Source organism: Lampetra fluviatilis, chromosome 15 (assembly GCF_964198595.1).
Source record: "Lampetra fluviatilis chromosome 15, kcLamFluv1.1, whole genome shotgun sequence".
In the NCBI taxonomy this organism is placed as follows: domain Eukaryota; kingdom Metazoa; phylum Chordata; class Hyperoartia; order Petromyzontiformes; family Petromyzontidae; genus Lampetra; species Lampetra fluviatilis.
This window is the reverse complement of record NC_136289.1, coordinates 7,455,187-7,481,384: the sequence shown is the minus strand read 5'-3', so window position 1 is coordinate 7,481,384 and position 26,198 is coordinate 7,455,187. Positions and strand designations below refer to the sequence as shown.

Genomic DNA, 26,198 nt, shown 5'->3' with positions numbered 1-26,198 from the left:
CTACCTGCGTGAGCACAGCAACAACAAAATACATCACTATTGCAGAGAACACGCGCTTATAAACACACACACACACAATGCAAAATCACTATAACGAGAGCAAGAGACGCCAGAAAGATGTTAGGTAAATTTGCAAGTAAGCTCTTGACAGTGACATCAACACACGTGAATCTAAAAAGCGCAAATGTGTCAGGAGCAGTCTTGATTTGAAGCTTTCGTGACGGCAGGAATCCATACTCTGTGGTTCTTTCGGTAAAGTCACGTAGGTAGACAAATAGAATAAAACAAAAACTAATATATCACGACGTTTTTATCGCAATACAAGCGGCAATTGGCACGTTTTGCTGGTTCAGCAAGTCCACTGCTGGATTCTAAATTCTTTAGCCTGAGGACGACCGCTTGTGTTGCGATCGAAACGTCGTGATTTATAATTTTTTATTCTTGGTACTTTCGGTAAAGTCACGTAGAAGGGAAAAACGCAATAAAATAAAAAAACAATAAAATAATAAAAATAAAACAATAGAATTCTCACGACGTTTCGATTGCAACACAATCACTTTTTTCAAAATTTCTTGCTGTGGATTTCACACCTAATGATGATTGCTTGTGTTGCAGTCGAAACGTCGTGATAATTTTTATTGTTTTATATTTTTTATTATTATTTCCTTCTACGTGACTTTACCGAAAGAACCAAGAATATAAAAGTTACAAGCCCCCGGCCGATTTTAGTTACGAAACGCGTTCCTAGCAAACGTGCCTCTTCGCGCGACCCGTAGCGGGCGCGCCACGCGTTGCCACGGTGACGCGGCCGAGTCGCCCCCCACCCTCCCCCCAGGCTCGGATAGCGGCTCGCTGAGTGAAGAAGAACCTCGGCTGAACACAAAAACAACAACAAATACAACAACAGAGACGAGTCCGTGCAGAAGACGGCTCTCAGGCTCTCAAACACGCCGTCGCGATGAAGGTGAACGCATCGCTCACGTCGGCAGAGTGTCGCGACGCGAACTCAGGGCTGGTTTCAGGGACGGTTTCGAGGCGGCTTGGCCCCCCCCCCCGTCTCAGGGACGAGTTGCCACTTAAGACTTTTAACACTGGTAGGAGCCACATGGTTCCACCAGCCCACAGGGGATTATTGTGTCCGTCCGTCCGTCGTGCATTCAAAAATGGGAGGGGCGGGGCTGGGTGGGGAGGGTGGGGAGGGGCTGGGTGGAGAAGGGAGAGTGGAGCTGGGTGGGGAGGGTTGGGCTGGGTGGGGAGAGTTTGGGTGGGGAGGGGCTGGGTGGAAGGGGCTGGGTGGGGAGGGGCTGGGTGGGGAGGGTGGGGCTGGGTGGGGAGGAGCTGGGTGGGGAGGGGCTGGGTGGGGAGGGAGGGGGTGGGGCTGGGTGGGGAGGGGCTGGGTGGGGAGGGATGGGGGTGGGGCTGGGTGGGGAGGAGCTGGTCACCCCGTGGTGCCCTTATAAAACTCAACGTTTAACCTACTCACGCCGGCTTGTGCCCGCCCCCACAGTCGGGCATATTTGCGGAATACACCACGCCGCCGTTGACCCTGGCCATTGACCGAGCAACCCAACGTTCCTTCCAGCTCCCTCCGCAGGAATGTGTTAAATAGTGAACTAAAGTACAACTTTGCGCCGCTTAAGCTGGTATTACTTGGTGTGTTTGTCGGAGTGTACGCGTAAATTTTTTTTAATAAGGTACGGGGTCCCAGTTTAACGCGAGCTTTACTGTACAAGGCATTCCATTGTGATGCGGTGCCTTAAGTTTCGTACTTTAACGTTGTTTTATTCACAGCAATAGTGGGAATTACAGTACCATGGCCCCGAGTGTACGATACGGCATACATTTACAATATTGTACAATGGTAGTTACTATGGCATGTATAGAATTGTATTTATTAAATATTTATACACTGCGAATACTACGATATAGATGGTTCTGTAGGTACGACAGTATATACGGTATAAATATGAATACAGGGTAATGTGGGACCTCCTTTGCCAGTACCAAAATATAAGAATAGGTTTTCCCCCTTTTATCTGGCAACAAAACAGGTGTTAATTTGTTAAAACACCAAATTGAAACCTTTTACAAGGAATCATGTCTGCATTAACCACAATACTTGTGGTCAAAATGCAACAAAAAAACGTATATGCATTGTCCTTGAAACTGATTGGTCTACATCAGAGACCGCTTTCTTTCGAGCCTCGTCTCAAACGGTGTTAGACCAGAGGACGCCAAAAGGCGTACAGCACAAAGACAATGCACTATCAGAGTAATGAGAGCTTGGGGTGAGCAGCTCCATCATGGGACCTCCTTTGCCAGTACCAAAATATGGGAATAGGTTTCTGGCAACAAAACAGGTGTTAAGATGTTAAAACACCAAACTGAAACCTTTTACAAGGAATCATATCTGCATTCTGACCACAAGTATTGTGGTTAATGCAGACAACTTAACACCTGTTTTGTTGCCAGATTAAAAGGGGAAAACAACTATTTTCTAAGTGTAATGTGTTTTACAATATAAGAATCGCGGAGCTTAGTCTCACTGAGTCGCAAGACCCTTTGGGCAGGATACTACATGGGGATCTTTGACCAGTTGCACTCCTGTATTGAGGGGTTGGATTCATGTGGAAGGAATTCGGGAAACGCACACAAGGGTGGTGACCAGTCAAAGCTTCGCACAGATAGATTCACGGATCCAAAGCTGTACTGCCACCTTCTGGTCACTTTGCAGCCCAGGCAAGCACCAATCAGACTCAATCTGCGTAGCTTCTGAGATATGATACAATTGGGTGCGCAGCCGTGGGGATATTGAGGTGTATGGGGATAATGTTACGGTGCCTGCTGGCTATGTTGGTAAGCATATGTCATTCAGTGTGGAAGAAAATGTGAATCTTTTACAGAGTTATTCAACATTTCAGCTAATGTTTAATTGGGTATAAATGTCCTTGGGACCCCTATGGACCAAACTGCATAAATGCAGCGCCTGGCACACAAGTGATTTTGTTTCCAATATGACTTTATACATGATTGTCAAATGTTGTTTACACATGTTTAATGAATTAATGAGAATAAAAGTAAATGATTCAACATTCTTAATGAATACCCACCATAAAAAAATCGTCATTTTCAGTTGTGTGAAAATTGTGTGTCTTCTTTATTTCGTCTCAGCGTGTGTTCTCTCTCACGGAGAGGAATAACACTGGAGGTCCGTTGCTGTATGGCTGGCAGAAGACGCTTGGAAATTATCTGGCCCTGTCTGGGTACCTACAGCACTTGGGCTGGGAATAATCCCACCTGAATTAAATAAAACACAAACAACAAAGATACCTTATTCACACATTTCCACAGTCACCTTTGTAACAAAGTGCTAACCCTGGGTTTTATGAGTGTGCTTGTATTTTTACATTTGTTTGCTATTCTGTGTGGCACCGTATCGCCTGTATATTTGAAAGGATTATAGTTTCCATACTGTAAACATGTTTAATAGTTGTTTATACTGTAAAGACATGTCAAAAGTAGATTTTTTTGGGGTTAATATGGGTCAGTTTTCAAACACTTAATCATTGTAAAGTCAGTCGTACTCTAAATTGCTATTCTTATTCAAAACCACATTTAATATATATTTCATTACAAATCATTGACAGAGTTAGGTTTTGCTCCTGTATTTGTCATAGATTAGGGTCACGAGAAAATAAGGTTTAAGATATCTACATGACATGTGTTGATCAAATACACTATTTTCCTCTTAGGTCAGAAAGTTCTGCCAAGATTTATGACCGGCATGGCCAGAAGATCGATTTGATCAACCTTCCCGGGTAAGAAGGGCTTTAAAAATAAAGTCCGTTAAAGTTGTGTTCATGTGTCACGTACTGATGTCATTATTTACTGTGCCTTGTTAATGCTTTTACAGAAGGTGCTTGGGGTTTGACTGGGATAAAGATGGCGACACCCTTGCCTTGATTGCGGAGAAGTCGAGCAGCATTTACCTCTGGGATGCCAATACGCACAAAACCAGCCAGGTGGATAGTGGCATGAGGTGAGATAGCTTCATAATCCAGCATTGCTTAGACACAAGAGCGTCACTACATGTTGACCCCACATTTAGAAATATATATGGATACTTGGTAACTTAAGTATTAACGTTATTAATACGTAGGTCTTCTTTTGTAATTCAACACCACACAAGTGATTTGCATCAATTTGGATTCCAATTAAGCATATGCTCTCTACTGCAGGGACCAGATGACATTCTTGCGTTGGGGACGCTCCTCGGCCATGCTGGCTGTTGGCACAGCCAAGGGAAACTTGCTCCTTTACAACCATCAAACTTCACGCAAGATACCCATACTTGGTACGTGACCGCTGCTTGTGCATTGAAGTGTAACATTATGAATTGCGAGCAAACTTACCTTCATTATCGCAGTACAAAAATGCAGATATTGTTATAATCCCATGTAGAACATGTAAGTATCACTGATCGCTGTTTATCTTAGTCTTTTCTAAATTATTGCTGCATTAATAATGTATCGTAGATTGTACAGTACTTTATTCACAGTGAAGGTATAAACATTGGGATGAACCAAAATATGTTTGCATTGTCACATGCTTTGTGTGCATTTCTCAGGTAAGCATACAAAACGCATAACATGCGGTTGCTGGAGCGCCCAAGACCTTCTGGCGCTTGGCAGTGAAGACAAATCCATTACTGTCAGCAACCCGGAGGGTGACACTATACGACAGGTAAGACACCTGTTATTTCAAAATTCATTGTCTCTCCTTGCTCCACATAATAATCAAATGTTTTGTTTGTGTATAGGTTTAGATTTTTTGTTTAGATCATTACTGGACTGAATGAGAAAGACACTTTGTAATAACTTAAAGATATTGTCCTTAAATGTAGCCAATAATAAAATTGTGGACATGATTGCAAGAGTGTCGAGCAATACTCTGTAATTTGAGATGATGGTATTATTTTCTTAAAACGAGTTGTCTAACAAATGAACTTGTTTTTGTGAAAGAATAGTAACAACCAGCATTGTTTATGGTTGTATTTGTATTGCTAATATTGACTGAGCGTATGCTTTGGATGTGTGATGTTTTAGAAGATTGTATTGTGGGCTTTGTTTTGCAGGCCAGCATCAGAGCAGACCCAAGCGAGATGCTTTTTTCTGTGATGAAAACTGACGAACGAAACAACTATGGAGAGAATACGGTCAGCCAAAGATCCCATTTCAAATGTTTTGACCTGCATTGTAGTGGCCAATTTCATAAAATATATTGATGGTATTCCTTATGTTGTCATTTAAAGTCATGCACTTAAGGGGGAAAACGTATCACTTAAGTTATTTAATGCATGTAGTCACAGAATCCAAACCTTCTAAGTGTTCAGTGCAAGACCGCGCATAGTAGGCTGCTTGCCTTATGCAATTAGGATAGAGTGATACAGCTGTAATCACAATGCAGCCTCGGGATAGAGTAATACAGCATTAAGCAACAATGTATCAGCATGTGCTTCACATGGACATGAGCATAATTAGTTTCATAATTGCGCCATTATTTAACTGACTTGCATTTTGGTTGATTTTCCCATTGAACAGGTGAGTCTTATGGTAGGAAAGAAGACCCTGTTTCTTTTTAATATGAACGATCCAGACAACCCAATTGAACTCGCTTTCCAGCAGCGATATGGAAGCATCGTCTCTTACCGCTGGTAAGGGTTTCTTTAAAATCAGTAGATCACAGCACCTCACTACAGTGAAATTAATATTCTAGTGTATACATGCAGAAAGCTCATTTTGCTTTGTTTCACCCCACATTTCAAACTATACATTTTTTTTTAAGTTTATAAAATATTTTATTGTATGAAGTCATTTTAAATTATCTTATTGATTTGGTACCTCACATACAACTTTTGGGAAAACGCCCTTTTAAATCACACTGACAAAGTAACATCCTTTATTAATGAAAGTAACAAAAAATACCTTTCATAAAGTACTTTCATTCCCACCTCAGGTATGGCGATGGTTACATCATGATTGGCTTCTCGCAAGGTTACTTTGTGGTGATCTCCACGCACATGCGTGAGATTGGCCAGGAGCTCTTTCAGGCTCACAACCACAAGGACAGCCTCACCAGTATTGCTATCTCGCAATCACTAGGCAAGGCGGCCTCCTGCGGAGACAACTGGTGAGTTTGTCCACAAAAAAGTGGAAAGGAAACAGTTACAGTGTTACCGGTAGGAACCTCCTGGTTACACTAGCCCAGAGGGGATTATTGTGTCCGTCCGTCGTGCAGGGAGGGGCTGGGTGGGGAGGGGCTGGGTGGGGAGGGTGGGGCTGGGTGGGGAGGGTGGGGAGGGGGGGGCTGGGTGGGGGGTGGGAGGGGTGGGGTTTGGGTGGGGAAGGGGCTTGTCACCTCGTCGTGCCCTTATAAAACTCAACGTTTAACCTACTCACGCCGGCTTGTGCCCGCCCTCACAGTCGGGTATATTTGCGGAATACACCACGCCGCCATTGACCCTGGCCATTGACCGAGCAACCCAACTTTCCTACCAGCTCCCTCCGCTGGAATGTGTTTTATTTTGCAGTTACAGCATCATTGCATTAAACCACTGTTACTGATGTAGTTAGTTTCATTAAGTGAATAACCCCAGACACAAGGTATATTGTTGGCAATGTGCTACTTAAATTTATGTGTACATATAAAAGACAACGTTTCATGATTCATTTGCGTTTTTGTTTTTATTATTGTTATCAGCATCAAGATTCATGACCTTTCAGAGCTCAAAGAGATGTATGCCATTATTACCCTCGATGATGAAATCAAAGGTATAACATTCTAAACATTTATTAAACGCAACACTGCAACACAGCTTGTATAGTAATAAAGCATACAATCCCTTGATGTTAACTAAGTCTTTCTGATGCTATGTAAGCCAAACTTGCATTATTTAGAATATTACAAATAGAAAATATTGATGTTTAAAAAGGCTATGTAACAAATTATGTGTTTCTTGCTTCTGGATATTACTTTGTGTGCAATGGACCTGTATTGAAATTTCTCAATTTAGATGTATGTATTGTCTAAAGTTAATTAAACCAATGCTTTTATTTGGAATGCCTATTTTTCATTCATCTTAGTGAAGTCTTCAGCAGGAATACATGGAGCACCAAAATCTGAAAATTCACTTAATTGGTTACTTCTGGACTTTGTCATTAATTAAATCTCTACATCAATGTGTGTGCGCGTGTACAAGGTCTGGACAAGCTGGCATGGACAGACGACGGGCAGCTACTGGCCATCTCCACCCTGCGTGGCTCGTTACACGTGTTCCTTACCAAGCTGCCTGTGCTGGGGGACACATTTTCGACGCGAATTGCTTACCTCACCTCCCTGCTGGAGGTCACCATTGCCAACTCAGTGGAAGGGGTGAGGAGCCAATGCCAAACGTCTCACCAGTGGTCTCACACTGTTGTGTGTATTTATACATAGTTGCAAGCAGTTGTATGACCCCAAGGTCAACCTTTGTTGGTCGCAGCCAGACTAGCAGATCTCATTAATGTAGATTTTCTTACTCCTAGCAATGCTTAGCCTGGTGCTATAAGGTAAAGGTAAAATAGTAGGTAGTTTCCTTTAGTGCAGTAGTAATTTATAATCAGGTTACATTTCAGTCCTGCTAAACATGACTTTGGGGTTGAGTAGTGTTAAACCAATGAGACTGCAGTATGGAGCACACTTGAGATTGAAATGGTTGTCAGCTGTCCTGCTCTGATAGAAACAGCATCATTATCAGGCAGTCTTTTTTCTAACAGTTGATAGTGAATAACTTAGGGCAGTCTTGGTGAGGTTAGAAATAATCTTGATAGACACATGTAATTTTTGTACAATTAAATGTCATTGTTGTACAATGTAATTCCAATAGCATTGAATAGTTTCAGGAAAAAACATTTTCCCCGAGTCTTCGCAATAGAGGAGTGTGTTTATGTCCTTTATTCTCCATAACCAGGAGCCGCCCGTGACCGTTGCCATTGACGTGGAGCCCAACTTCATCGCGGTGGGGCCCTACCACCTGGCCGTGGGCATGAACAACCGGGCATGGGTGTATGCGCTCAGCGATTCTGGTACGCTCACATTATTGCAGCCTCTGATAGTGCTCCGTCAGAATCAATGCCACACACATAATATGAGTAAACATTTTTTTTTTAGTTATTAGGCTCATAGTCATCACCCAAAATGCACCCGATCTCTATCACATTTCAGTAGCTAAGGTGGCTTGAGCCTAGATAGTGCTTGGATGAGTGAACGCCACACACCAGATTGTCATATGTGGCTGCAGGGCAGATGCATTGTTGCACTTCACTTTGTGCTCACAAATCTATGCTCCCTGCTTTCTCCAACCCGCAATGGCTAACGTGGTGAAGTATAACCTCATGACCCACATGGTGTGGGGAGGTGCTCATCCAACAGTGGATTGACAAAAAGGGCTGTATATATAGCAATATCTTGCAGTTAATTTACAATGTTATAGATTTTTGGCAATATTTTGTTCTGGGTACCTTATTAAATAGTGGACATTATTATTTCAATTGTACTTTAAGTCACGTCTTTTCTGCAATGTAAATGGTCTAATGTAGCTCCAGATAGGAGATCAACTCAATAAGAGTATTTTTAACAGAATCTTTTTTACATTTCATCTAATATACAGTGTGGTCACAGCGCCATGGGCCAGATACCACCGGCAGCTACAACCCACATTTAGACGATGGTTAATACTGGTAGGAACCACCTGGTTCCACCAGCCCACAGGGGATTATTGTGTCCGTCCGTCCGTCGTGCATCCAAAAATGGGAGAGGTGGGGAGGGGCTGGGTGGGAAGGGGAGGGTGGGGCTGGGTGGGGGGTGGGGCTGGGTGGGGAGGGGCTGGTCACCCCGTGGTGCCCTTATAAGACTCAACATTTAACCTACTCACGCCGGCTTGTGCCCGCCCTCACAGTCGGCCATATTTGTGGAATACACCACGCCGCCGTTGACCCTGGCCATTGACCGAGCAACCCAACGTTCCTACCAGCTCCCTCCGCAGGAATGTGTTTGACACTGTATGTGTGGTACCTGTGCCTAGGTGCAGTGGAGCGGCTCAAGGACCGTGAGTACCTGGGCACAGTCAGCAGCATGCGTCTGAACGCTGACTACGCTGCCGCCCTGTTTGAGGGAAAGGTTCAACTGCACATGGTGAGTGCACTGCGGGAGTGAAACTGAGGTGCCAGCTGTGGATTTAACGGACTCTAATTAGCACAACTAGCAATGTCAATTGGACTGCATCCTAAGGGGTGTTTTAATTCCCCCAAAACTTGGTATTGACTGTCGTACTTTTTTTGTTTACTGTGATAGCAAAAACGATTTTACCAGTTCCATATGGTACTATCATTCATTAAAATTGATTTGTATGCTCATGATACAGGTACAACATTACGTGTCTAAGAATCAATTTAGTATAATTTATATATTTTAAATGTCTTTGTCAATGTCTATGCATCCTATCCACATGTACACTGAGAGACAGAGAGAACGACACATGGATTAGAGAACACATGCAAATTATAGGAATCATTGAGTTCATAAAAATAAGTGGGCTTGCAGAGAACAAATAGCTTGAAAAGCTTGTGGTCATTGGTTTAGGTTGGCAGCCAAAGGCGAGAACAAAGAGGAAGACTACTGCAGAGATGGAGAGATGAGATCATCTCATGTATAGGAGGTCGATGGATTGTTGCATTCCAATACATTGAAGAAGGGTGGCAACTTGAGGAGGCCAAGATAGGTTATATGTGAATGGTCGATATGACTTGCAGCCATTCTGCACACTGCATTATTGATAAAAAAATGAATAATTCCTGAATTATGATTCTTAATTGTGATAGTTAATCAGAATGTCAGAATGCAGCTAGAGGTGAATACTTCTATTGCTACAGTGAATCGTACTTTCTATGGCGTTTTATTCAGTTATGCTTATATACATGTAAAGTACTCGCAAAAAACCTTGGTACTGCATACAGACTTGTGGTGAATGTATGTTGCGTGAAAGTATACACATGGGCTTCAGCTGAGAGTTTGAATGGAAGTATAGATTTCGATTTAAAGCTTTCGTGACTGCAGGGATTCATCTTCTTGGTTCTTTCGGTAAAGTCACGTAGAAGGGAAGTAATAAAATAATAAAAAAATAAATAAATAAAAAAACGTATATTATTTTATTACGTTTTGTTTTTGTTATTTTATTACTTCCCTTCTACGTGACTTTACCAAAAGAACCAAGAAGATGGAAGTATAGAGTTCTGGCAACGGAGCTTGCGTAGGTCTCAGAGCATTTGTGGAATAGCGAAGTTGTAACGAACCTGTGCTGATTTCAAGGTTGTTTTTGGTGATGCTAGATTGAAGCACAGGGTCCTGATGGCCAGGAAGAACGTGAGACACGGCTGTTTCCCAGCGGGGATGATCGAAGCCGTATTACATGTCACGCGCTGACTGCCGACTTCCTGATCTACGCCACAGATGTGAGCCGCAGGCTTGCACATGCACAGACAGCAATGTTTGTGCACGTATGGGCATACACGTGCAAAATCCTTCTTGAATAACACATCTTTTAAGTGGAATATTTGCTATGAAATAGCCAAGAATGTTATGCAATGCTTATATTTTTGCTGAATATTCCTTTTCAAATCTGCTTGTGAGGTTAACTTGTAGATTATGATTTAGGGCCTCCTTTTTGGGACTTGTTATTTTGTGTGTGCTTTGCACATGTGAGTTTTTGCTTATTTATTTGTGCCTCTATCTGTTATGTACAGGCCGGTGGTATATTTTACTTTTTTCTGGAGGACTGGCAGTTTGTAAACGAGTACAAGCACATGGTTGGTATCCGCAAGCTCTTTCCAGACACCAGTGGAACTCAGTTGGTCATCATTGATGACAAAAGTGATGGCTACGTCTACAGCCCTGTGAGTAAATAATTTTAAGATGACACAACAGCAGATGCCTACGTTATTTTGTAGGGGCATTGTATCTAATGGTCATTAAAAAATAAAAACTTATTTAAAAAATATAAAAGTATGGCAAGCAGTACATTTTCATGTCCGGTCTTTAAATATTTCATTGTCATATATACAATGTGATTACCACACATTTGTTGGTTTAAAAACGAATGTATTAAAATTAGAGTATATTATAAAAGAGTATTTGAATGCACTTCGGTGGAGGTGTTCTGTGATGTCTACAAATATGTATTTGTGCTGGTCTTATTCAGGTCAATGACTCCCTGTTTGAGATCCCCAACCTATCACCCACCATCAAGGGCATCCTATGGGAAAATTTTCCCCTGGACCGTGGAGTCTTTGTAGCTTATGACGATGACAAAATATACACGTATGCCTACCACAAGGACACCATTGCAGGTACTTACAAACTAAAATTCACAGTTCACTTGAGTTTCAACGAAGGAGCAATACATTTCTCGCAAAAATGTCGTCCACTCTATATATGCACTTTTACCTGTAATTGAGACTCATAAAGTAGCAGGCATAATCTTAACCAAATGTTCTTCATTTAATGTCATCAGGTTCCAAAGTCATCTTGGCTGGCGGTACCAAGTTGCCCTTCTCACAGAAGCCTCTACTGCTCTACAACGGAGAGCTGACGTGTCAGACTGGCAGCGGAAAGACCAACAACCTCCTGCTGGGCTCGCACGCCTTCCTGAGCCCCATGGTTGACAGGCCGCAGCCCGAGTGTGCCCGATTGCTTACCCAGAGTCTCATGCTACGCAGGTTGATATTCCAACATGCAGATTCTCAGACACATGTGACATGCGCATACGTTTGATAGAAACATTTTAAAGTGATGTCCTTACCAGATTTGTAAATCAGGAACAACACGTTGTGCACTTTTGTTTTTTGCACTTGCTTTCGGTTAGGTTTAAGGATGCGTGGACGATATGTGAGCAACTGTCAGATTCGGCAGCGTGGAACGAGATGGCTCGTGCCAGCTTGTATCACATGGAAGTGGAGTTTGCCATCCGTGTGTACCGCATACTGTCCAACGGTGGAATGGTGCTAGCACTGGAGAATATCAAGGTTAGTGGTTTGAATGCAATTAAAAGTGAGACAGTAATAAAATATGACAAAGCCAGTGAATCAATTACATGTTTTTTTTTTTACCTGTAATGAATGGTTGTATTTTATGACTCCAGCAGTGCTGTTGTGTTCTCACCACTGATCAGGCAGTAGAGGATCACAATTTGCTTGCGGGACACCTAGCGATGCTAAGCGAAGATTTTAACCTCGCACAAGATCTTTTCCTGTCCTCCAGCAACCCGGTGGCTGCGTTAGAGGTAATGGGTAAAGTGAAGGAAATTAAGCTTTTCCATACATACACACATGTTGATAATTTCTCACCATAGATGTGTATGGTTTCTTATCTTAGAATTTATATGATGCGTTATATGCCACAAATTCCTGTAAGCTCGCACATTCTCTCGATTTGCACGTAAGGGATTCAATAGCCAGCACAAGATCTAAGTCTGCTTGATATGCTAGTTTGCATTCTTCTTTGGTCTCATGAAATACATTCACAGTTTACCAAGAAAACATGTTGAAATAGCAAGTGCATTGCAAAGCTCTACAATCTGTATAGAACCCATAGGGACCTTTTATTCCACTTGAATAGATGATGTCATGCAATGAAAATTATTTCTTATTACTCTGCTATGTGCGCGGGCATGAGCAGATGCGTAGGGATCTGCAGAATTGGGACAGTGCCCTTCAGCTGGCCAAGCGTCTGGCCCCAAACCAGATCCCCTTCATTTCAAAGGAGTATGCCATGCAGCTGGAGTTCACGTAAGTCCACAGATACTGACTTATTACTTGGCATCACTTTGCCTTAATTCTTTCAATCTGAAACAGTGAAAAACTCTAAACATTCAATTTATGTTCCTTTTTGTACAGCGGAGACTACGTGAATGCACTGGCACATTATGAGAAAGGAATAGTTAACGACAAAAATGTAAGTTTAACTTATTTAATTATCCCTGTTTATGATATAATTTTTTTACTGTGAAGTTACGTGGAATGCTAAATTACAGAAAAAAGTGGTTGATCAGCATTAAGTAGATGAGGACATAGTTGTAATGGGCAGCCAAAGTAATGAACATCAAAGCTGATACACAAGCACTATAGACTGCATCCTAAAGAATACAGCGTGTAAACCATGGCCTTTACTCAATAGTGTGTTGAGAATGGTTAACAATAACGATAATAAACTAAGCGGTGCCAGGAGGTCTTGGACCCAGAACAAACCACCTATATCTCCACTACAAAGCAGTTGCAATTGTACATAGGGCCCAGCTAGTCATATTGCATGAGGATCAGGCTTTATAGACTGGCATCTGGCTACAGTCAATTTGGCAGGCTGATGCACCATTTTGTTATGCGCACCAACCCCTATTAGTGACTGCGGAGCTGCCCAACCAAACAGCAGTTCACATTGTCGAGGACTGCCCCTCATGGCAACTAGAGGCTTGATTGACAAGGTTATCGAACTGGATGACGTGGAAATTGAGTGGTTGAGTGATTTGGATATTGACCAGTGATGCAATAAGAAAATTCTAATAAACTGTCCCTGACGGTCCCTGCTGCCAGTACGCGGAGCACGATGAGGCATGCCGGGCAGGTGTGGCGCGAATGGCTTTGCGCATGGGAGACATCCGACGCGGCGTCTCGCTCGCACTCAAACACTCGAGTCGCATCCTCAAGAGGGACTGTGCTGCCATCCTGGAGAGCATGAAGGTGAGGGAGCTGTGGTAAATGTCAGCCAGTGGTGTCGAATAAAAAAACCCAGTAAATTATTCAGATCTCGCTCACAAAAACATTCTATAATACAGTAGATCATAGCAGGATTATGTGGTGGTCAATGATTGGATTCTGCTATTTTTGTCAGCATTCCATTGTGAGGAGTATGCATATACACATAATGGCTTATCAATTAAAATTGATGCTTATGCACATGATACATGTATCAGATTGATACATTCATTGAATTGAAATTATTGTGGCAAATGAGACAGTACAAATGAATCAAAAATGTGTCAATTCTCGAAATGAATCGTGACCCAAATGGTGATTTTTCACTACATGAAGGAATCTGCTCCTGTGGGTGATAGTTATGGCCAAACAAAATCCCTTCTCTCTCTTGAGTTCCATCTCCGGAATATAATTAAGATCTGCTTTTATAATCTTGTTGGCACAATAGAAGTCCTATGTGTATAGACTGTAAGTAATACATAATCTGAACGGTTAAAATGTTTTTGCTTTTCTTGTAGCAATTCTCAGAAGCTGCTCAGCTCTATGAGAAGGGGCAATACCATGACAAGGCAGCATCGGTTTACATCCGCTCCAAAAACTGGTACGCAGCATTTAACTGCCCTTATTGAGAAAGCAAAAATACAGCAACTCTTTTCTCATTTACTAAACGCTGTGTGTGTGTGGTCAACGTGTAATTGACAATGATATTTCTGTGGCAGGGTCAAGGTGGGCGAGCTCTTGTCCCACGTTGCCTCTCCCAAAATCCACCTACAGTATGCCAAGGCCAAGGAGGCAGATGGCAGGTGAGGCTATTTGGACTATCACTTGCTGTCACTAACCACCATTCCTCGAGCTGACAATCTGCTCTATACATTCAGAAGGTGCAAATGTTGTGTTGAATTCCAGGCTTGGTTTGTGTTGATTTTCTCTAGACATGTTTGTTTATCTGGACATGCTCATTGTTTCCGTCTGGGTTTTACATGGGCGTGACCTTTCATTCCTGCATTTTATTTATTCATGTACTGATATTAATTCAGGCCTTAATTCCTGCCTATCACAGATGATTCAGACAGATTGTAAGGATACATGATCCATAGGCTTTATAAATGATTTGGTTATTTTTTTAAGGAATTTCACCCTGATTTGTTCCAAAAAGAGAGCATTGAAGGATTAACTAGGGCATTATGCAGCAGCAGTAACACTTTGTGATCCAGTTTCTTCTCCCTGCAGTATTTTTCAACTGCTGGGCAGATATTATTCTTGAACCAATCAAGAAATCAGTAGTGACCGAAACCTTGTTATTGGAGTGCCAAATGACGGGAAGATGAGATTTGACGCAGTCTTTAAAAGCCTTTGGTGTTTCGGAGTAGTCCACAAGCCGTGGCTTATGCTTGCAATTGCCAGCTGCGTTGGCACCCACAAGCAGAGTGAGTCGGTCCTTAGACGCCTTGAAACCAGTTGCTGTCTTTTCTTTGGATAGGAATGTGCTTGTTGGCATTCAAAATAACTCAGTCTCATCTACGCTGAACACTTACTCTGTGTAGGAGCCACCTTCCTCAATAATCTCCTTTAAAGTATCCTCATGTGCCTCAGATGCTTTGGCATCGACACTCGCTGTCTCATCAGTCATCTTGAGGCGATTGTAGCGCCTCTTAAATTTTGCAAACCACCCAGTACTAGGAACACATTTTTCACACCCGCCACTGTCACCAGCTTTCTTCTTAAATGAGGATTGTGTTGAGTGGCATGTTGCCCTGATTCTGGTGCTCAATTCACATGCCCAACGACTCTTCCATATTTTCCATTAATGCACTGTATTTCCTCATAAGTTTTGCTGCATGTAGTGGCGTCATACTCTCTGCCCTGGCTTTAATGTTCTCAGTCCCTGTGTATATTAAAAATAATGGATGTAGTCAAGCTCAGAGCTTTTCTGATGTTACAAACTTGTTCTCCACCTTCAAATCGCATTATTATATCCTTCATCTCGAGTGTAATGGCCTTCCTCTTTGCTTTTGGAGTACCATTGCTATGCCCACTTACTGACCTCTTGGAACTCATGGTAGATGGGGTGGAGCCATAAGCAGCAAAGGAAATGCTAACAAAAGTTTGTCACTGGGGGAGCTCACACGACGAAGCACACGGGCACACGGACAGCTAGTAAGCAAACAGCTGCAGGCTGCCGTGTGCTGACTGCTGCCACGAGACGGATATCAATCGGTCTCCGAACTCTAAACAAACATTTAGCTCGTTTCGGGAAAAAAACGGGTCTAAATTCAAATTGCTTGTTATACAGAAATCTCGTAGAAAGAACGTTCGTTAAACGAGACTAGCAGGTAGTTTATAAATGTGACTGCATCTTCATATGCTTTACATAAATTGTAGGCATATCTATATTAAAGAGGCATTCAGTTATAGGCATTGGGAAAAAATGAGGAATTGAACTTGATCAGGGGCAGCAGGTCAACAGCATGGATGGCTGGGAGTTCCAGACCATGGGGGAACACGGGAGAATGAGTGACCTTGTACTGAGTGAAGGTTGACAGCGAGCTTCGACAGTGAGCCTTGGTTTCTTGAGCGAAGAGGCTGTGGTGGGGAGTAGAATGATATGAGAGGAAATACATATGCAAGAGTAAGTTTGTCTAGGATTTTTAAGATGGTGGGGGTGATCTTAAAATTGTGGGTCTCAGCAGCATCTGCAGTAATGAATATTAATAATTCCATTTTATATAGCTTCATTCATGCAATTGCATCCCACAATGCTGCACATCAATTATCCAGTTCCATGCAAAAAAGAAAACCCCACTACTTAGAAAAAAATAATACATAAATAATGAGAAAAAAATGCACGTAACAAGAAAAAATTATCGCAGAGAAAATAAATACAAATGTAAGATGTGGGAGATGTTGTGCAGATGGAGATATAATGTCTCGCAGAGCTTATATGTGGGAAGGCGAGCTCTGGATCAAACACATTTCTAAGGTTTTTCACACTCTTTGCCAGTGTAATGTCAGAGTTCAGGAGATGTATGCTTAAAAGAGAGTCTTTGCTTTTTGCTGGTGAGGAGTACTTATGTTTTTGGCAACATTTAGCTGGAAAAAATAATAAAAGATTTAAGATGACACTGCGTCAAGGCAGGATGCGAGTGTTGACAGTAAGGTTGGGTTCATGGATGCAATGGCGATGTATACTTGGGTCTCATCAGCATCAAAGTGATTTTGTTGACATTACAACTGGAGAAAATTTGCCAAGAGGGAGATGTATAGAGAAGAGCAAGGGGGTGGCTGAGGATTCACCCCCACACACAAAAAAAACTCACTTTGATCCTGTGTGTCGGGGTAATGGGGTGCAGGTACAAAGAGGCAGCACTGGCCTACGAGAATGCCAAGGACTACGACGCCATGATCCGCGTGCTGCTCGACCACCTCAATAGCCCTGAGGAAGCCGTGCGTGTCGTGCGCGAGACCCAGTCCATCGAGGGTGCCAAGATGGTCGCAAGGTATCGTGATACAGCACCTGTGAATGCTCATACAGTATTTCAACATCTCCCATTTCCCCCTCCTTCATTGTTCTGAATCCTGTTGTGCTTTTGAAATTAACCTTGAGTTTCAATATTAATATAAATGTATGAACATGTATTTACATTTCTAAGGACAGGAATATACTATATGAAACTATTAATCAAACATTATATTCCATGAGGGTCCTGATTAGTTTTCATAATCTAGTAACCAAATGCAATAAAAAAATCACAAGGTTAAAACATACAATAATCTATTAATATCAATACTAATTAAGTCCATACAAAAGACATTCAAGATAGTGATGCAGACTTAAACATTATCAATGTTAGTGATCTCCGAGTGAGTTACTGTAATCAGGCACAATCTGATAATTTCAAAGAGTTGAGTAATAGTGTTTGCACGCACAAAGGAATGGACACTTAATGCACACATGTTATTGTTGGACTGAGCTCATGCATATATGGTCACAGGTTCTTCCTGCGTCTGAGCGATTATGGTTCTGCAATCCAGTTCCTGGTCATGTCCAAGTGCAACAACGAGGCGTTCCAGCTGGCCCAGCAACACCAGCAGATGGAGGTGTACGCCGACATCATTGGTAGGCAACGGTCCCTCCTCAAGCTTAGCCCAAGGCATAGATGTGTCTCATTACTGCGAGTCGGTGTTCTATGATAAGTCACATGTCACCCTTTGACATTGACATTGATCACATACAAACACATTGAGGTATACATTGAGAGACTTAGTGTGATTTTACTAGTGAAAAAAATATGCAGTTAAAATAAATTGATAGATATACATGATGTGTATGTTTAGTTGCCGTGAAACTTATCTTAATCATTGATATTTTTTTTTCTGTAATTCTTTATAAAGTAGCACAGAAGTTAATCAGATTTTTTTTGCTGTTTTCAGGTGCGGATGCCACTCCTGAGGACTACCAAAGCATTGCAATGCATTTTGAGAATGAGAAGAAACACTTTCTGGCTGGGAAGTTTTTTCTGTTGTGCCAGCAATATTCAAAGGTATATTTTTGGGGACATAATGTGTATTAAGATGCCTTGAAAAAGTTGTTATTTTTTAAAAGTAATCTTTTGTATTGTAAAAATAAATCTTAATATGTTATCATACAACAGACAGTTGTTATTGAAACTTCATTTGAGCTATATTTTTTGTGCACACACTACTGTGTGTTAGCCATATCTCCACCAGCCTTTGCTGATGTATTACCAGGCATTTGCTCTGTTACAGGCGCTGAAGCACTTTCTGCTTTGTCAGGGAGCAGACAATGGGCAAGCTATTGACATGGCCATTGAAACGGTAATTATCTGTTGGTGCATTGACACATTTCTAGTCTTTCTAGTTTTCGTTTTATTTGCAAGTAATTTTTACCCAAAACATTAATTGTAATGTAGTTTAACTTGATAAAAAAGAGACAATAATTCCACATTGTTTTTAATTCTCGAAAATCATTGTATTTATGGTTTAGTTTATAGGGGTGATTATCTTTGTGGCACATGTGTAGTGTTCACAAAATTAAACGATGCCTTTAGTTGTGGCTTACTTATGGGGACACAATTAAATAGACTGGAAAAGAGAAAGATATTGATTTTCTGTTTAACTCTCCCCCAAGGTTGGCAGGGCCAAGGATATGATGCTGACAAATCAGCTCATTGATCATCTCATGGGAGAGACGGACGGGATGCCAAAGGTAAAACTCGTTCTGCATCGATTCCCTTCGATGGTTAAGAGCAGTGGCTGTCAATCATTGGATATTCGTGTTAGATGTGGCTCGCTAAATGATCTGTATGGTGCATGAAAATAAATAAAAACCTCCTTTCTTCCACATTGATTTAGTCTTTCACAGTGACACTGGCATATTGGTAAAGGCTCTTAGACTATTACATCTTTGTCTTGTTGTATTGCTTAGCTTTCTAACGATCCCATACTGTGTTGATACAATAAGTGTTTCGTGTTCTCACCAGTTCTCTTTTGTGTTGGTTGTTTTTCCATTCCCTTGTGATCTGTTTGCATTGTCCGCTTGCCACATTGACCTGTGTTCTTCTTTGCACCATGCTGCTTTTTAATCAATGCCTTGCGGTGAGTACCGCCTTGTGCCGACCAAACTGCATCAGAGCAGCACGGTCCACTGAACAGAACTTGCTCTAATTGGTAGCTCAGTGATTCTCTCTTCGTGACTAACTTTGCTTCTATCCAAACGAGCTCTCATGCGACTTGATATAAATAGTATATTTGTATGACCCACTAATGTTTAGAGTGCATGTGGACAAAATAACACATCCCATTTTAAGGAAAACACAACTCAAAAATATGCTTCTGTAGATGCACAACTAATTTGTGTGACCTTGAGTGTCTGACACTCGTTTGAAGCTGATTAAGAGCAATACACTTTAAATGTAGGTACTCCTTCGGAGCATTGTCTGGTGGCATTGTATTAAAATGCTCGGGAGTGAGCACAGATACGTAACTAGAGTGCCATATTGCCATATTTAGTTGCTTGGCTTATAACTTTAAAGTTATTTTTTTGAGTAACAAAGCTTCAATAATGTGTCAGACTGTACAGAGTACATAGCCTCGGTACATATCTGCAAGATTAGGTCTGTTTGTTTTTGAGTTGTCTTTCTACATTTGAAAGAACAATTATCAGCCAAGTTAAATATTTAAATTAAGGGTGTTTTTATTACTCCCAATATATATCCAGAATGCACAACTTGGTTAATAAAAACATTGCAGGATTGGTAAATAATAATTATAATTTAATTAGCTTATAGCATATTTATTGCAAAAACTATTTGTTAGCTACTTTGTTTCAAACGTGGAATCAAAAAGCATGTTTGAGGGAGGTAAAGTTAACATTTATTTTAGATGGTGGGGTGACTGGGTAAGCTAATGGGCATGTCAGTGCACTCATCTTCCTACTCTGAGAACTTTTTTAAATTCCAGGTTTCAGCCACCTGTGTTTAAACCAGTCAACAATGAATGCAGAATACTCCACATTAACTTTGTTCTTTTACTTAATTCGACATATTCCAGCTCTGAGAAAGAAATGTGATTGTCATGCAACAAGGGGTATATGAAAAGATGCAATTCCTAGTGTTGATTCGAGGCAATTCAAAGGAGTAGTATTGTGGCGTCATCTTTCATGGGCCATTCTCTGACTCCAGGTGATGCTACTTTTGGTTAAAGCAGTTCCAAATGGAAATGTAGTCTTCTCGTGATCTGACACCATCTCGTGCGTAGTGAAATATAATTGGGAGAAAATGGTGAGAAAAATGTCCACATTGCCATAGAAGGTTGTGCGGTCTGGATTGTTCTGGGCATTCAGCACCGTCGGTACTCATGTGTGCCGTGCATTCCTTTTAAATGCCTCAGGACGCCAAGTACCTGTTCCGGCTCTACATGGCACTCAAGCAGTACCACGAGGCAGCACGCACGGCAATCATCATCGCCCGCGAGGAACAGGCTGCTGGTGCGAGCACAGGCCATGCGCGAAGGCTGGCACAAGCTGCTCTGCTAGAGCACTATTGTTCTTTTCTAATTTCAATCATATAATTTTGAGCTTAGCCATCCATTCTAAATACAGTGCAGGTATCCCTCGATTTACGAAAGGGATGCGTTCTTCAAAAAACACGTGTAAAATAATTTGTTTGTAAATTAATAGCTTTTCCCATTTATTTAATATATTCCAACTCTACTCCTAACCTAAAAATATACACAGATTTCACTATTCACAAGACAAAGTAATGAAGAATATAAATCTAAAAACTATTAAATAATAATTAATTGAAACTACAAATAATTAACTTTTTCAGGCAAGTCACCAAAAGATCTGCATGTTGGAATGACTGGAAAAGTTATTTGGAGGCGTTACTGTTGCACTGCAGGGATACTGTGACGCTATCAAAAATGGATGACGTAGCCTCCCGGGTGCTTTGATCTCATGGCACATGCCATGTGAAACTTTGGTCACACGGAAGTTCTATTTTGTTCATAGACATTTTTGTTTCCATAATTTGTCAATTGTGTAAATGCAAAATGTTGTAAACGAACGTTCGTAAATCAGGAGATAATTCTAAATATATATACACACAAATATGTACTCTGCAAGAATATATCATTGTAACCATCATATCCTTAATCCAGTAACAAGTATCATGACTAGTATGTCATCTAAGCCAGCCCTTGATGTATGTAGTTTATTAAATTGGAAAGCACTGCTCAGCATTCACATACGCCGGTTGCTTGTGCAACAGGGAACTATCGAAGCGCGCATGACATGCTGTTCAGCATGTATGTGGAGCTGAAAGCGCAGCAGATCCGCGTCCCTGCCGAAATGGCCACCAATCTCATGATCCTGCACAGCTACGTGCTGGTTAAGGTATGGGCCCAATCGTCCCTTACTCAATATGCATCATTAAAAATGTCACACTGAACATTAGCATGCTTTTCTATTTCAACAGCACCAGGCTGCATTCTTTTATTTCAGTAGTTCAATCAAGTTCAGCATCGACATAATCAATTCCAATTCACCATTAAATACAGGCCACAGCAGTTACTGTAGTTTTTCCCATTAAATCTGAGTAGCATACATTCAAATGATCTCTTCAAATTGGTTTACATTTTACTGTGGTCATTCCATTTGAGATGTGTTCAAAACTATTTTTGCCACTTCCAGTTTTGAGTTGTGCATAAGTTCCACAAGAATACTGAGCAATAATGGACATGTTATAATGTGTACAAAATGTCGCTGTTCATGTTAATGCAAACCACTCGTTCTGCCCTGGTGTGCACTGATTACTTGTACAGATGCATGTGCGACGTGGCGACCACATGAAGGGAGCCCGCATGCTTATCAGGGTGGCCAACAACATCAGCAGGTTCCCATCTCGTGAGTCACTACACCTAGAGAGGCTGCTGCTAAATGTACATGAGCAGTCAAGGATGTAAAAAGACTTATACTGAATCATTTATCATCGCAAACTATGATTGTGTTTTTATGGACATTGGTTACACAAATGTTCAGTGGTTATATGTGTGATGCAATATTAAATAAAGTATAAAAAACAGCTCATTTAGCTTTGAGAGCCTCTATAGCTGCAATGCTAAGAGAACCCTGTTTTTGTAAAGCAGTATTGTCTATAGAAAGCATTTCACCTGCATACAGCATAGGCATGGCTCAAAGCTCATGTGAAAAATTAAGCTGAAATGTAACCACATGTGTATGTTTTATGCTCATTCAAGTTTCTGTGATTGTCTACTCTGTGCTTCACCATGCCTGGGAGCAGACATTGTGCAGATCCTGACGTCGACAGTGATTGAGTGTCACCGCGCGGGCCTCAAGAACTCCTCCTTCAGCTACGCAGCCATGCTAATGCGGCCCGAGTACCGTGGAAAGATTGACCCCAAGTACAAGAAGAAAATTGAGGCCATCGTCAGGTCAGCTTCATGCCAATCTCTCATTCTTCACAAAAAATGATCGATATCATCATGAGCTATTGTCTATGAACTACGACTGAATGAAGGTTCTCCAAGCTATCGCTATCCCTCACGGTACAGTGCTACTTCCATCCATGTCACTCCTGCACTCCATTTCAGCGGTGGCCGTCATTGGACATGATCTCTCATTTGGTTGACATTCCAGTGTTGTTCGGCCATCATTCTTTCTTACGATGTGTCATCCCCAAGCCCATTTACCGTTCTTAATTGTCAGTTGTGTTTGTTTCCTGATCTATGTGTTGCTTTTTCGACTCTCTGGTGTGACATTAACAGTTTAACTGCCTTTACATTAACAGGTTAAATGTCTCACTAACACAGCCACCGTTGCTCGTTTTCCTTGATGTGGCGGTGGCTCTCCGATCTTACATTTCCATGCAAATTTCTTCACTAGTCCCGCTCACTTTGCTTATGACCCTTGGGCTACACACATCTCAAACCTTTATAACATCCTGCCTCAGCAGCTCTCTCGCTATTTTTTCACCTGATGACGATTGCTTGCGTTGCGATCGAAACGTCGTGATATTTTTTTTTTAATTCCTGCAGTCACGAAAGCTTTAAGTCGTGATTTTCATTATTTTTTGTGCAATAACAAGAAAAAACTTTAACTATATAAAATATATTGGCTTGATTCCTACCGTTGTTAAAAGGCGTTATTTTAAATTGTTACGAGAAAAGGTTTAACTTTGATGGTCCATATGTAAGGTAATTATTTTAAAATTTAGTTTGATTTCTTATACAGTACATTTGTTTTTTTGTTGTTGGCCAACATGATCTGGCTAAATGCAAAATCCGGCTAAGAGTATTTTTACTGTATTATGTTTTAATTGTGTGCTTATTATTATCTGTCATCCCTTATCCCTGTGTGGATGCAAAGGAGGCCAGACACATCAGAGGCAGAGGAACCATCAAGCCGATGCCCATTCTGCAGCTTTGAGTTGCCTGAGTGTGAACTGGTGTGCCCCGACTGCAAGAACACGCTGCCCTACTGCATTGCCACGGTGAGCAAAGAACATGTTAGTGATCATGGTCATATCAATGCACACTCCCTTTAACTGTGAACAGTACTTGTAGACCATTCTGAAAGGTTAGCTATTTTTTTATTTTCTTGTGATTAAAGTTTCTTATAAATTTGACTTTACTCTTAAAAAAAGAGCCAACTAAATTTTAATCATGCCATTTTAGTTCAGTCTCATTCCCTTTAATCAAAGTTATCAGGGTTAACCTGCTGCCATAACATTGAAAATGCAGTATTTAAACAGGTGATTCTCAATCAACTTCTCTTTGGGCTGAATTGCATGCAGGGGCGTCACCTGGCCAAGGATGACTGGGGTATCTGCCCTCACTGCAGTTTTCCAGCACTGTATTCTGAATTCAAGAGGTGAGGCTCACTGTGGGATGAAAAAAAAATCCCTTTTACTTGCAGCCATGTTATCATCACCACCACACAAAACACATTCCTGCGGAGGGAGCTGGTAGGAACGTTGGGTTGCTCGGTCAATGGCCAGGGTCAACGGCGGCGTGGTGTATTCCGCAAATATGGCCGACTGTGAGGGCAGGCACAAGCCGGCCTGAGTAGGTTAAACGTTGAGTTTTATAAGGGCACCACGGGGTGACCAGCCCCCCTGACCCAGCCCCTCCCCACCCTCCCCACCCAGCCCCTCCCCACCCTCCCCACCCAGCCCCTCCCCACCCAGCCCCACCCTGTTCCTCCCCACCCTCCCCTCCCCACCCAGCCCCTCCCTGCACGACAGACGGACGGACACAATAATCCCCTGTGGGCTGGTGGAACCAGGTGTTTCCTACCAGTATGAATACTGATTTAGCTGCGTTTGTGAGGACTGTTCATGAATACATTTACAGTTGCTGATTTGATTCTTTTGAATATTACAGTTTACTTGAAAGTGAGAGCACCTGCCCAATGTGTTCGGAAAAGGTTGGTGCGGAGCAGATCAAGAAGATAGAGGATCCGAGTGGCTACCTGCGTCCCGATGATGTGGAGGATTGAATTTCTTGATAATTTTGAAATGCCAAGCAATTGTGAAGTGTAATTATTTGTTAATATCAGACACTGTCATTTTACACGTGTGTATTGTGAACAACTTAAAATGTAATTCAGTCGAGCTATGTACATTTAATGCAATGTGATTTTTTAAAACGTGTACCTTACAAAAAAACCTTTATATTCAGACCATGCATAATGATTTGTAGTGTGCAAATGTTGTACAAAATATAATTCTTTTAAGCACTATGACATCTTTGCTCATTTATTGATCTTCTCTTTGTTTCCATAAGAACATTTTCATATTCTCAAAAGGTAAGTGTCGTTTATGTCCATAAGCCATATGAAAGCCTACTGACAAGTATTTTACAAGACAATCTTGGAAAAACAGGGTAAATGTAGGTGTAAGGCAAACAGTGCACACCCTTTTGTGTTATAACAAATGCCTCGACCAATTCTGAAGACTCAATTCCAGGAGGTTACTGCTAGGGACTTGTAGTGATTGGCACGTTTTCCTCGTGGCTGCATGAGACTAATGTGAGTGGGGGGTAGAAGGTGAGATAGTACGAGGCAATTGTTCAGGTTCTTTCATAACCTTAATGGGGTAAAATTGCTGTATTCCCTTTACAAAAGTAAATTTTCACACGGAGTGGGAATTTATTGTATGTCAGACCCTGGAAGGACACATGCTCCTGAAGTAGTGCCTTGTGAAGTAACTTTGAGCTCCTCAAGGTGGACTGGGAACTTACTGTGTTGTCTCGTCTGATTTGGGTCGGTCTTGTTTTGTCTCATTGCCTTTAATCTTTTTTGTATTCTGTACTGTAGTCTGTGCGGCCTCATTCTGTGTCGTCTGTGCCAGTTCCTCACGCTATCTGTACGGTTTAATTTGTATTGTGTGTACTCCTGCACTCTCATATGTCTGTCTCCTCTATACTGTCTTTGTACTGCATAGAATTAGAATGAATAAACAAAATAAGTCTGTCAAGTTTTGGGGGTGTGGGTGGTGGGTGAGGAACATGTGCTTGTGTGAGAGTTGTGTCCATACGGGTATGAGGGTAGGGGTGGCAGTAAAGGCATGTATATGTGTGAGAGTTGCACATGGACAACACATGATGACCAACTGAAAATAATTCCCACACCAGATTTGATGCATGTATTGTGCGTGTAAGGATCAATTCTAATGACAGGCAGCCAAATTAGAAAGTGCTCAAGATGCCGGTAATTCACCATGAAGATGCAGGAATGAAATTCGTTTCTGTGCCGGTGATGAGTAGATTGTTGTGTTGCAGTACTGAGAGATGGTGTGAAGTCAGTGGATGAATCAT

General features: G+C 41.7%; 1 protein-coding gene across 3 annotated transcripts; it reads left to right on the top strand.

Annotated features, from left to right (window-relative positions):
* Positions 1–882: 882 nt before the first annotated feature.
* WDR19 (WD repeat domain 19) lies at positions 883–25,120 on the top strand. Of its 3 annotated transcripts, none has more exons than XM_078863039.1 (36): positions 883–964; positions 3,172–3,263; positions 3,753–3,818; positions 3,914–4,039; positions 4,239–4,354; positions 4,628–4,743; positions 5,135–5,215; positions 5,601–5,713; positions 6,016–6,189; positions 6,760–6,830; positions 7,259–7,431; positions 8,009–8,123; positions 9,122–9,231; positions 10,425–10,547; positions 10,839–10,988; positions 11,294–11,441; positions 11,606–11,810; positions 11,957–12,116; positions 12,263–12,373; positions 12,769–12,878; positions 12,987–13,044; positions 13,680–13,826; positions 14,360–14,442; positions 14,561–14,644; positions 17,192–17,338; positions 17,834–17,958; positions 18,273–18,382; positions 18,609–18,677; positions 18,991–19,068; positions 20,751–20,847; positions 21,632–21,756; positions 22,185–22,266; positions 22,664–22,814; positions 23,752–23,872; positions 24,176–24,252; positions 24,765–25,120. In XM_078863039.1, exons 1-36 carry the CDS (start codon positions 959–961, stop codon positions 24,877–24,879), a joined length of 4,035 nt encoding a protein of 1,344 aa, XP_078719165.1. In that variant the 5' UTR covers positions 883–958; the 3' UTR covers positions 24,880–25,120. The 3 variants fall into 3 exon arrangements, 2 of the variants coding, with proteins under 2 accessions (XP_078719165.1, XP_078719164.1); XM_078863038.1 differs by having other exon boundaries at positions 23,749–23,872; XR_013637383.1 differs by lacking the exons at positions 20,751–20,847; positions 22,664–22,814; positions 23,752–23,872; positions 24,176–24,252; positions 24,765–25,120 and adding an exon at positions 19,215–19,240.
* The last annotated feature ends 1,078 nt before the right edge of the window (positions 25,121–26,198 follow it).